The 11,402-nt window shown below is 36.0% G+C and overlaps 1 protein-coding gene across 1 annotated transcript; it reads right to left on the bottom strand.

Moving 5' to 3' along the window:
* Nucleotides 1–2,943: 2,943 nt before the first annotated feature.
* Nucleotides 2,944–10,045, bottom strand: LOC144227886 (uncharacterized). The gene is made up of 3 exons (XM_077759656.1): nucleotides 10,025–10,045; nucleotides 5,354–5,560; nucleotides 2,944–3,170 (listed from the first exon to the last, which is right to left on the bottom strand). The coding sequence occupies exons 2-3, from the start codon at nucleotides 5,544–5,546 to the stop codon at nucleotides 2,995–2,997; spliced, it is 369 nt and encodes a 122-aa protein (XP_077615782.1). The 5' UTR covers nucleotides 5,547–5,560; nucleotides 10,025–10,045; the 3' UTR covers nucleotides 2,944–2,994.
* Between the last annotated feature and the right edge of the window lie 1,357 nt (nucleotides 10,046–11,402).

Here is an 11,402-nt window from a genome sequence, read left to right as displayed (position 1 = left end):
TACATATTACAGATGTATTATTTCTTTATTGTTAGCTTCTTCCCATTAGAAGATAAACTCCATGAGAGCAATGACTTTGTTTTATTCACGGTTGAATCCCAGTTAGTAGAAGAGTGATTGGCACAGAAAAAAAAATGTATTCTTTTTAAATGAGTAAATATTAAACATTGAAATTTGCAGACCATATCCATAATGAACCCAACTGTAAACAGAAGGTGTGGGGAATGTTAAAAAATGAAATGTGTTCTAAAGGAAAGCAGAGGCTAAAATACTAACATTATTAAAGATGCAATTTCTAAAAGAAATTATAAAGAGATAGAATATATTGAGAAGTACAGTTCTCAGGTGTAACGTTGTTACCTTGAAATGTCATGACTATTTTCCCCTAAATATTATCTTGATTCAAATATATATACAGTTAAAGATTTAGAAATTAAATAAAAACTGAAATTTCATAAGACATCTTGAGGAGGCATCATGGGTTTCTACTATCAGATTCTCTGTCTTCTGTTTCTTAGCAACTGATGTTCTCATAAATACATAACATTAAGTGGAGATTTTCTCAGGCAGAATGATTTAGAGAAAATTCTCCTTGGAATTTTAGAAATTTATAGCTTTTGTGTCATGTTGCCCAACAGTACCCCTGTTGCCTCTAGTGACAAACGTTGTGTTTGGGGTTAGGAAAAGTTTACTTACCTGAGAAATACGACTCCTGCCTCTTCTGCTTTCCCTGTGGCCAGCTGGTTTCTGTATCTTATTCAATTTTGTTGTTGTTGTTAGGTGTAGCACAGGGCCAATTTAAATGCAATAATAAATCCAGTCACTTTCTTTTACTTTTATTCTTCTAAAGCGATACAGCTATAAAATTGCATGTAGAATTATCTTTCTTATATCTTACAATAAGTAAAACACTGAGGCTTCTTTCATCATTTGGTTTTTGTCTGACTTGCATATTTTTTTTCTTATCAATTCATTATTTCATCCTTTTTCCTTTAATTCTCACATATGGGAGTCAAGCCATTATTAGGCACTGTGTGGTTGGAAATTGCCTTTTCTTTCCTCAAGGCTAATGTATAGTCATGTTGTCTTTCCCAAAATCATCTTTCTTTTTAATCATCTGCAACTCATCTTTATATTTTGGTTAGGTAATTTGATAGTATTTGATATATTGCTGTAGTTATTTTAATAATAAAACCAAATTATTGTATGGCTATTGTCTCAGAAAAATCCTTGTGAGATGAAATTGAGCTAAAGCCTATATTATTATTAAGGACTTCAGGGGAAAAGACTTAGATATACAATTAACAAGCTTAAACATATACACAAAACCTCTTTAGTTTATAAAGGGGAGATCTGAAGGATTTCACTTTGATTTTTCCTTTTGATCATATTAAAAGTGACCTTGAGATGTACTTTTTTCATAGCAAATTCCAGTTTTATGTTCATGTTGCAAATGTTGTCAGGGCACATCTTAGTTCAAAGTTCCTTGGAAATTTGAAGTGTTCCTAAAATATGGTTCCTGATATTTGAACATAGCACAACAAGCCACCATAAACACACATACTTACTTAGATAGTTAACTGTGATCTGTTACATTACAAAGGGAATAAACTGTTAGAGAAACCAAGCATATCATAATTTGATAAATTCAACAGTTCATAATTTCCAATCCAATACTAAAACACTCATTTTCCTTAAGCCAGTGCTAGCATATATCAAAGAGGGCAAAGATATGCTTTAAATAATTATGAATATGGGTTTCCTCTTACCTCTATTAATTTCCTACTTTCTGTATTATTTCAGCATCTCAACTTGGTTCTCTGCACATCTGTCCCTCTGCAACTTTCCTAATATAAATATCTGCATTAGCAATCGATCAGACCTCTTTTTATTGTGTGATTGCATCCTTCTTTAAAATCAAACTGTGAATGGCAATAAGGTTTTATTTTGTGGGCAAATTGCATTTGAGAGACAAATTGCCTGAACCACTCATTAGGTGGAAAGAGATTCCTGGGTTTGTCTGGACTTAGTATAAAAGGAAGCCATTACCAGTTAGTGAAGGTTGCTTCAGGCGAGGGGATGGAACAAAGTGGCATGTATTAACAGGGAATCCTTGCTATCCACTTCCATCTCTTCTGCACATTAAGATAAATGAGCAACACCACTTGCTGGAAATGATTCTATCCTGGCTTATTCTATGTCTTCATTCTGAAATTTCCTTCGTAGGCATTTCTCCAGCTGACACACATCTTCTGATCCATCACTGTCTCTCTACAGCACTGACACTGTGCTAACAGTAACTCTACATTGTCTACACCATTAGCTCAAAGATTGCTACCCAGCTTGTTCTCTGTAGTCCGCAATGCCCATGCCATCGCCATCCTCAGATCTCTGACCTTCCTACAGCCATGCTGGCATTCATGCATCATCCCAACTGCACACTCTCTTCACGTTGCTCCACTGCTGATGCTCAGAGCTTCCTGCACACCCAGCCCATCCTCCACATGTTGGCATGGCATGGTCATTGTTTGGTCATCTTCATATTCATCTCCTATTCATTTCCAGAATAATACTCTAGTTGTGAAAGCTTGGTAGATCTCAGGCCTCTCGCCTTTTGGGCATTATTTTCTTTTGGCATTTTCTGTCCCAGAGAGCTTATCCATTTTACGTCTTCAATGATTACCTCTATAGTTTTGATTGCCAATCCCATAGAATGATAATAAATAAGAACACCTTATGGTAGTGTTTGTATTTCCCGTGATTACATGGGCATTATTTTCTACATTTGACAACTACACATTTACACACACATTCAGAAGCATATGAATATGATTATTCATATCTAAATTGCAGCCCTAATACTGTGATTTTCCCTCAAAATCTTACATATAAATTTATTCTTTTTATTCTGACCACAGAAATCCCTAAATACTACTTCTGTATTTAATCTGATCCCTGAGACATTGGACATTGTTGACCATTTACATTCCCTCTTCATAAAATTCTTCTGTCTTGGATTCTGCCATCTTTTGCCATTTCTCTATTTCCCTGGTTGGTCCTCATCAATGAGCTTCTAAGTGTTATAGGTCCCAGGATTTCAGCCTCCAGCCTCCAGCTTTTCTCAGTTTCTTTGACCTCCTTCCTGTTCAGAGCCAGAGGAGGGAATGAGCCTGGTGGCAGAGATGAAATGTGCTGTTACCTTACCTGCCGTTCGCTTGCCCATTTCTGATATAAACCGTCCCGCCTACTGGAAATTTCTATGATATTCTCAATTTACTTTAATTAGTTCATTTTCTGCTTTATTCACCTATGAACACTTTCTATAGCTTGTTTTTGATATAAAAGTTTTATTATGATTCCCATCCTACAGGTTAGAAAATTGAGTTTTCAAGAGGTTTAAGAGAGTTTAAGAGTTGAACTGGGGTTCAACTCAAGTAATTTGATTCTAGAGTTCAGGCTCATAAACACATCTTACTCTTTTCCAGAGAAACATAAAAACAATTAGAAAGATTTTTTTAAATTTTAAATGTTTTTATTTATTTCTGAGAGAGAAAGAGAGAGAGAGAGAGAGAGAGAGAGAGAGACAGCCTGAGCAGGGGAGGGTCAGAGAGAGAGAGATACAGAACCTGAAGCAGGCTCCAGGCTCTGAGCTAGCTGTCGGCACAGAGCCTGATGCGGGGCTTGAACTCATGAACTGTGAGATCATGACCTGAGCCAAAGTCAAGCGCTTAACCGACCGAGCCATCCAGGGGTCCCTGGAAAGCTTCTTAACCTAACTTCCTGAATTATTTTTATTCTATTAACCTTTTTCTATGTAGTGCAGATATATTTTGTGTAAGCATACATATTTTGCACTCATCCTTAGATCCTCACTTCTATCTCAGAGGAGGTAATATCCTCCTCTTCCCAGTGCCAACAACCCCTTTTGAGATCTGGTTCCTATACTGTTCTTCTCCTATAACGATTTTTGTCTAGAAACTGATGAGATTTTTGGGAAGCTTATAGTAGGGTTCGTGAGGTCCAGAGCCAAGAAAGGATCTTGAAGATGTTTGGTGTAAAAAGTTGATTTTATTGAAGCAAGGGTTCAGGACCTGGGGGCAGGAAGAGCTGCCCTGGGACCTTGAGGAGAGACTGGTTTTATACTATGGAGCTGAGAGGAGGTAAAGTCCAGGGGAAGTTTCCAGTGAGATTTTCATATGCTAAAGAAGACTCCCAGGATAGTAGAGGCCTAGCTATTGTCATGCTAAGATATTTTCCCTATAGCAAAGCATTAACATTAGGACAGTAAGGAATTTCTGGAGTAACATTTTACTTTGCCAGCCTCAAATATTTGTCAATGGACTACAGGTTAGGAGAAAATTTAGTTCTACCTGCCATTTCCTTCTGCTTTGTTTCCCACATCACTATGGAGGGGTGATGGAGACTGAGGTCGTGGGGGACTAAGATCTTTATCAGTTAACCATTTGTTTTTCTCCTTTTCTTTGTTCTTGGGCAGCCAGGAGTGTCTGAGGAATATCACGCATATATCCCGTTTGGGGGTCTGGGGTGTGTTTGCGGCCTGTCCCTTTGCCCTATGTTCCCTCATCACAAATCAGCTGCTTCTCTTCTGGCTTCTTTGCTTCTCTTCTGCAACAAAAAGGTTCTTCTAACCCTCCCAGTACTGTGAGATGTCCACTATCTTCACTACTAAGATTTTGTAAATGTGCTCTCTTCTCTAGTTGTCATGTTAAATATTCCAATTCTTAATCACATATTAAGATGCAAAAATCTGCTTCTCCCTAACACTGCTTACTAACGACTGCATGATGGTCAAATTTTAGGGACATGTGCCATTGTTTATCTTAATGATCTTTTTTTGAAGCGTTGGATGTTGTTTGTTATTCTTTAAAATGAGCCTCCCTTTTGTTTTGTGAAACCAATCTGTTTTCCTAAATTTCTGCTAATAGTTTAAATTGATGTTTGTGGTTTTTAATCCTTCCTCTTAGAATTTATATTTCCTCGGACACAGTCCTCATTTTTCATGTTATTCTCTAAACTGTTGATTCTTGCGCNATAATTGGTCATTTTCAAAGGATTCTCAAAGGTCATGATTGGGTCCCACCAAAAGAAACGGACACCTCATGGATGCTGAATGTCAAAACTGTTACCATGGGTGTTGTACAATTATGATGGTGCTTATGTGATGATGCAATACTTACAACGTGTGCACTGTAACACCCCCTTCCCTTACCCCATAAAAACCTTGCTCGCTGTTTTCGGGGGGGCTTCATCTTTGCTGCTGCTGCAGGGTGAGCCCCTGCCTACCTTGTAATAAAGGTGCTCGGGCTTGTAATAAAGACCCTTATGTACTTACATCGGTGTCGGCTCCTTGGAGGTCTCAGGGGACTCGCGATTCGGGCACAACAGTGGGAGTCACTATCCTCTGACCAAGCCAGCTTCTTCCTTGTAACATATGCCTGTGTGACAATAACAGTACCTACTGAGTTATCCAAACGGTCAAACCCAAATTCTCTTTTGACATTTTGCTTTGTTTTTCTTCTGGTCATCAGATCGGTTAATTCTAGAAAGAAAGGAGGAAATGAAATATGCTGACTCAGACAAGCGTTATGGTAGGTGCTTGCACAGCTAGTTTCTGATTATGTTTTCTTTAGCTGCTTCTCTGATTTTCCTGTTTGTACCTGATTTTGTGTACTTTTTAATTTTGTAATTATATATTGCCAACATTTTTCTTCTTTATCAAGACTTCTTATCCAAAGTCCTCTGACATTTTCACTTCTATATTAATTATATTTTATTAGTTTCTCTATATATTTTTTTATTTTGAATTTCAAACAATCCTATTTGTCTAACTTGATGTTTTACAATTTTTTCACATGCTTTTATGATCAACGTGTATACAGAATTTTTACATTATATAACTTATTCTTAAATTAAAAATCTTCTCTATACCTTATAAAAACATTCTCACTTTAATATGTTTTCAGTGTTTATCCACATATGAAATAATTTATATTGCTACCATTTACATAACCGTTTACATAATTACTCTATATTTTCCAGATTATTTTATAAATATTGTCTCATTTTGAAATAATTCTCATAGGACTTATGGGCAGAATATCACTTACTGTTGTTATATTTATATATTCTTATATTTCTTATTCAAACTAAATAAAACTTCAGATTATGTTATATCATTCTGAGAAAGCCATATAATAAATGGTAGAATTCCAATCAGTATCAATTTAAATTCCCATCAAACAATTTTGGGTGCAACTGAAAGTATTAGTCTAAAATAAATCTTTAGTTTCCAGAATTTAGGTACATTTTTTTTTGTCACTTCCATATTGAATTGTACTAAGTATAGGAAATAGAGATTTTTGTCAGCAATCTAAAAATACATTCGTGAGAAAATTGCTTAGAGATGCATACCGAATATAAATATACTTGAGACAAAAACTAAATGGCAAGGAGATGTTTAGGTTTTAAAAATGAGATGAGATCTGTAAAGAGCTTTATAGAATGACATGCTGTTTACACTTTTCTCTAGGCATCTGATATTATTTTTAGCCTCTTTACTTAGGATAAGATCAGGATAAATGAAGCAAGAAGGCCACAGTTATTGATGGTCCATTGAGTACACATGTTTACAGAGAATCTTCTTTTTCAAAGCCTCCTCATAAATCAATATTGAAGTTTATTTTATTATCCCTAAGTAAACTTTATTTTAGCTAACTGATAATCATTCATTACTGAGCTATTTTAACTGGTCAAGTTGACACAATATATACCCTGCTCTTTGGTTCAACGAACATTAATAGCTGCACAACGTTCTTCTTTGTATAAAAAAAGAACTATAAATATCTATATGCGTTAGCAGGGTTTAAATGAACTATTCTTTGATGTGTCTGCACAAATAAAACTAAGTTTAGATGATTCTCAGCTGTTCATCAGAAAAATGTCCTAAATTACTACTTCAGAGACTTTATTGAAATTGCTGGTTTCTCTTGTCCTTTCAGGCTTTATTCGCGTGGAAAGAATAATAGACTTGACTCAATTTCTTCCAATTATCACTACCTGATATATTGTGTGCGCGCACACACACACACACACACACACACACATAATTTATCCCAAATTATAGAAACCTCTTTCCTATATAAATAATTAAAACAGTTTATATCGTAATGCTACATGTCACAAACGAATATGAGAAGATTAGAGAGGAGATATAATTGAATGATAAGCAGAGTTGGAAAGCTGAATCCACATGACCAATCTTTGCTTTCTATAATATTTTGGTCAAATCCTACAATGGTTCTCTCAATCTTTTTCTTCTTTTAAATATACTAGTGCTTCTTTCCCTGGACCAGTTACTCTACTTGAATGACTAGCATATTGTAACTCTTTGCATGCTTGTTTGTTCACTCATTTCTTTATTTCTCAATGTTTATTATTTGTCTATTATGTCTCAGGCACTTTTAAGATGCCACAAGAGAAAAAAAAAGTCTCTAATTTCATCACTTTTAAATTCTAGCCAAGGAAAATGGGTATGTAACAAATAGGTGAAGAAAATTATAATTCTCTAATAAAAATTTTTCTACAGAGCATAAAAGGATAATGGGGAGAAGGCAGTGATATGTCAATTTCAGTGGCCAAAAATCTCTCAGAGATGACATTGGTACTGAGTTCAACATTTGAAGATCTGGGCAAATGATATTTCATGCAAAGAGAACATGAGTGCAAATCTAAGGTTGAACCTGAGCCGACATGTTCAATGGGTGACTGGAATGTAGTTAACAAGAGACTCTGTGAGATGTGAATTGAAATAACCAGGAACATTGAATTTTTATTAGCCATGGTAGGAAGTTAGGTTTTATTCTAATTACAATGAAAAAAACATTAGGAGAATTTCAACTGAAGATAGTATAATCTGATTTATATTTGGAAGACGTCTCTGGCTATCGGTTTGGATACTATTGCCATAGTCCAGGTGAGACATGAGCACGCTTCATGGCAACTTTGTCACAATGGCGATGGTGAGAAATTATGAGACGAAGGATACATGTTCATGGTCAAGCTGACAAAACGTGCTGATTTATTGAATGTAGAGAGTGTGAGGGTGAGGAGATGAGACAAAGGAGACCTGGAGAGCATGATGGTTGGTTGGTGTCAAACTGGGATTGTTCTACATAGGGCAGAAAGAGGTTGTTTTCCTAGACGAAATGAGAGAGGAATGAGAGTGGAAGAAAAAGTCTGGAGCAAGTGAAAGATACTGTGGAAGATGACTTGCTCTGCCATGTCACCCATCATGGTCTCTTCAATCTTAACTAAAGCAATAAAAACGGCAGAACCTTAGCTTTTTCTACACGTACATATGCATAAATAGTAAAGAGGTTGGCGAGGTTGTAGGAGCATAGAGTCACTAGTAAACGGGAAAATAAGGGTTGGTCACTTTTACACTCTGATGTAGCCTGATAGATGAGAAGTTGAATGTGATTTTAAAGTGAATCATGTCAAAAGGATTGGAAGACACCACAAGAAAGAGTCAAAGGAGTTTTGAGATTCCAATAATATAATCAGAATGCTAGGAGCACAGGTAAACAAAATAACAAAACTACAAGTTGGCAAAACAAATGGAGTATAATCTGGAAAGGGTAACTCAACAAAAACACTCACAGAAATGTGAGTGCCGTAATTCTGTACTGTTACATTTTGGACGCCCTGATCCAAATGTCTCTTGTTCCTGGAAGGGCTTCTAGTCTTCTGTTTGAAGGTACATTTATGCAGAAGATTTGGATCAGGACAAACAAAGATAAAATACTTGGCAGTCCAAATCCTTCTGGTGTCCTCAAGACGAAAACAAGATACTATTTCACGTGGTGGTTTGGTTTCTTATAAAAAAAAAAAAAAGGAGGAGGGAAAAGGTAGGGAATAGCCTTTATTTACCTTTATTAAAAGTTTTCAAACAGCTTTATAGAAGGAGGAAAGGAACAGGAGGGAAAAATCCCCTTGTCAGCCAAGCCAAGAGACAGAGAACTTTAGGTTTGTTTTGCTGTGTGCCTGTTTTTTCTGTTTTCTGTCATTTATTCAGACATTTGTTTCATACAAAATGTCTGCTCACTGTTCACATCAAACATCTGGATGATACATATAGCCACTTGCAATGCGTCTTGCTTTCAAATTGATGGTGATGTTGGGTGGGGTGGGGAGAGGAGTTCTGTTAAACTAGTCCTATGAGTGTGTGCACTGTAATCTCCAGATCTTTCAGGACCCTTCTCCTGCTCTTTCTCTCTGGCATTAAAGGTTCCCTGGGTGGTCTAACAGATGATTCCTGACACAGAAATTCAAACTGCAGGGTGATAAGTTACTATATAAAACAAATTTCAAGCCTAGAAATTCAAAGATAAGTTTTAAGATAATAAACAGAGTCAGATTTTTTTATAGCTATTTTTAAATTCCTTTGAATACTTAAAAGTGAAGTAAATCACTGAAATAGATTTAAGTTGGGAAGTACTATGTACTTAAAATGAAATATGAAAATAATATGATTTGAGGAAGAACAATTACAGGCAAACAGCTATAATTGTAAATATTGGTAAAGGAAAAAGACAGGAAGAATCTATATATTATTTAGACCCTCAAACCACAAAGGCAACATTTTGAAATGTAAGATAAAAAGAAAGGCTACCTTAATGTAAAAGATATTTTCTAAAATATGAAAACAAAAATATGTCTTTACTTTGCTATAGAAAAGAGAGGACTTTTTCGATTTTAGATTCACAGGTGCAAACCTTAGAATAAAGCTATATTTTGTTAAGTTTTAAAAATAGTAGACATAACTGAGTATAAATTCAAGTGATCTATTAACAGTGCTTAGTTTCAGATTCTTTGGGCTCCATTTCTCAATTTGCTAGTTAGAAGGTATGCGATTTGTAGCAAAATATTCAGACTCTCTGGACTTTTGTGTCTACACAGCTGAAAAATAAGAAAAATAATAATATCTACATGGACTGATACTCACCATTAGATTCTGGAAATAGGCTTTTCCACATGTTGGAGACATGGATAAATAATTCAGTGGGGTAAATGGGATGCCAGTAATGCAGTGACATCTTGTTTACTCATCACAGCATCATTGTTGAGTGAGTTGCAGTTGAAGAGAATTAGGGGATCAAGTGACTATAGCTCTTGATTGTTTTGGTGACCATGGTGATTACTGTGGACTGGGCTAGCCTTTTCTGACTTCTCTGAAAGATTTTACACAAAGGAAAAGTCAAACCAATGATTTTGAAACTCCCAAAATGCACTGGTAGAGAATAAAGACTAGATGGAATTATTTAAAAAAAAATTTTTTTTCTGTACTCTTGGCTGACAATGGCCCCAAGTCCAGACTGTAAATGTTGCAGAGTTGTAACACCAAGTATCACTGGCCTCAAGCCTCACTTATAAGGTAAGGGGGAAACAGAAAACCCTGAGATATAGAATGAAGACATTGTAGCAAACAATAAGGTCTGAGATTTTAAACTCCCAAATGCCCTGAAATTATCTTACTTGTGAGAAGAGATTCTTCTTACTTCTTTCTGATGGAACCAGACTTCATTTGATTAAACTCACCCAGGCATTGTTCACAAGGAATAACTCTTACTTCCAGGTTAATAGAGAGAGTTGGATCATAGAATTTCCTAGATGGAGTAGTATAAGGTCTTCCATGAAATTAGAGAGTTATAGCCAGAGAAATTGCAAGATCTTGCCAATTTTTATTGGCAAATATGCAAAATGGATTCTAATGTTATTAGACAGAAATATAAAATTGGATCAGGCTGCTTTTATTAGTGTTAAATTCACTCACCCAAAAATAAGGATTGAATATGTTGGCTTAAGTGCCTGGGAGTGGCATTAATAGTTGGTGGTAGCACATTATATCAGAAATATTTTGGAAGTACAGGGCAATGGGAATGTTGGAATGGATCTAGTATGTACAAACTGTCAGGCATTCCTTAGCCAAATTCCTCAGACATAATCCAAGGCACTATTAATGCATAAGAAATGCATTGGTGCAGGGAACACCAGCCTGCACCAATCCTTTAAGAAAAGCTCTATGCTGGGTTTTTTCAGATGTCTGATATAATTGTTTGGGGCCACATAATGTCCCCCCAAAATTCAAACGTTGAAACTCTTATTCTAGTATCTAAGAAGGTGACTGTATTTGAGGATATGACCTTTACAGAGGCACTTAGTTAAAATGAGACCACTGGGGTGAGTCCTAACCCAGTCTAAGTGGTGTCCTTATAAGAAGAGACTAAAACAACAATAACAAAAAGGATACCAGGGTTCTAGGCACACAGAGAAGATGTCTTGTGAGGACACAGCAAGAAGGCAGCCATTTGTAAGGAGATGCC

Source organism: Crocuta crocuta, unplaced genomic scaffold (assembly GCF_008692635.1).
Source record: "Crocuta crocuta isolate KB4526 unplaced genomic scaffold, BGI_CrCroc_1.0 scaffold556, whole genome shotgun sequence".
Lineage (NCBI taxonomy): Eukaryota > Metazoa > Chordata > Mammalia > Carnivora > Hyaenidae > Crocuta > Crocuta crocuta.
The sequence above is the reverse complement of the archived record's forward strand: the minus strand, read 5'-3'. Positions and strand labels throughout refer to the sequence as shown.

Bases quoted from the DNA above. Each gene is read 5' to 3' on its own strand.
- LOC144227886 (XM_077759656.1), bottom strand. From the start codon at position 5,546: ATGACCAGAAGAAAAACAAAGCAAAATGTCAAAAGAGAATTTGGGTTT. The intron at 3,171-5,353 runs GTAAGTACATAA...CTCTGCCACCAG, and splicing joins TCCAAGGAGCCGACACCGAT to GCTCATTCCCTCCTCTGGCT.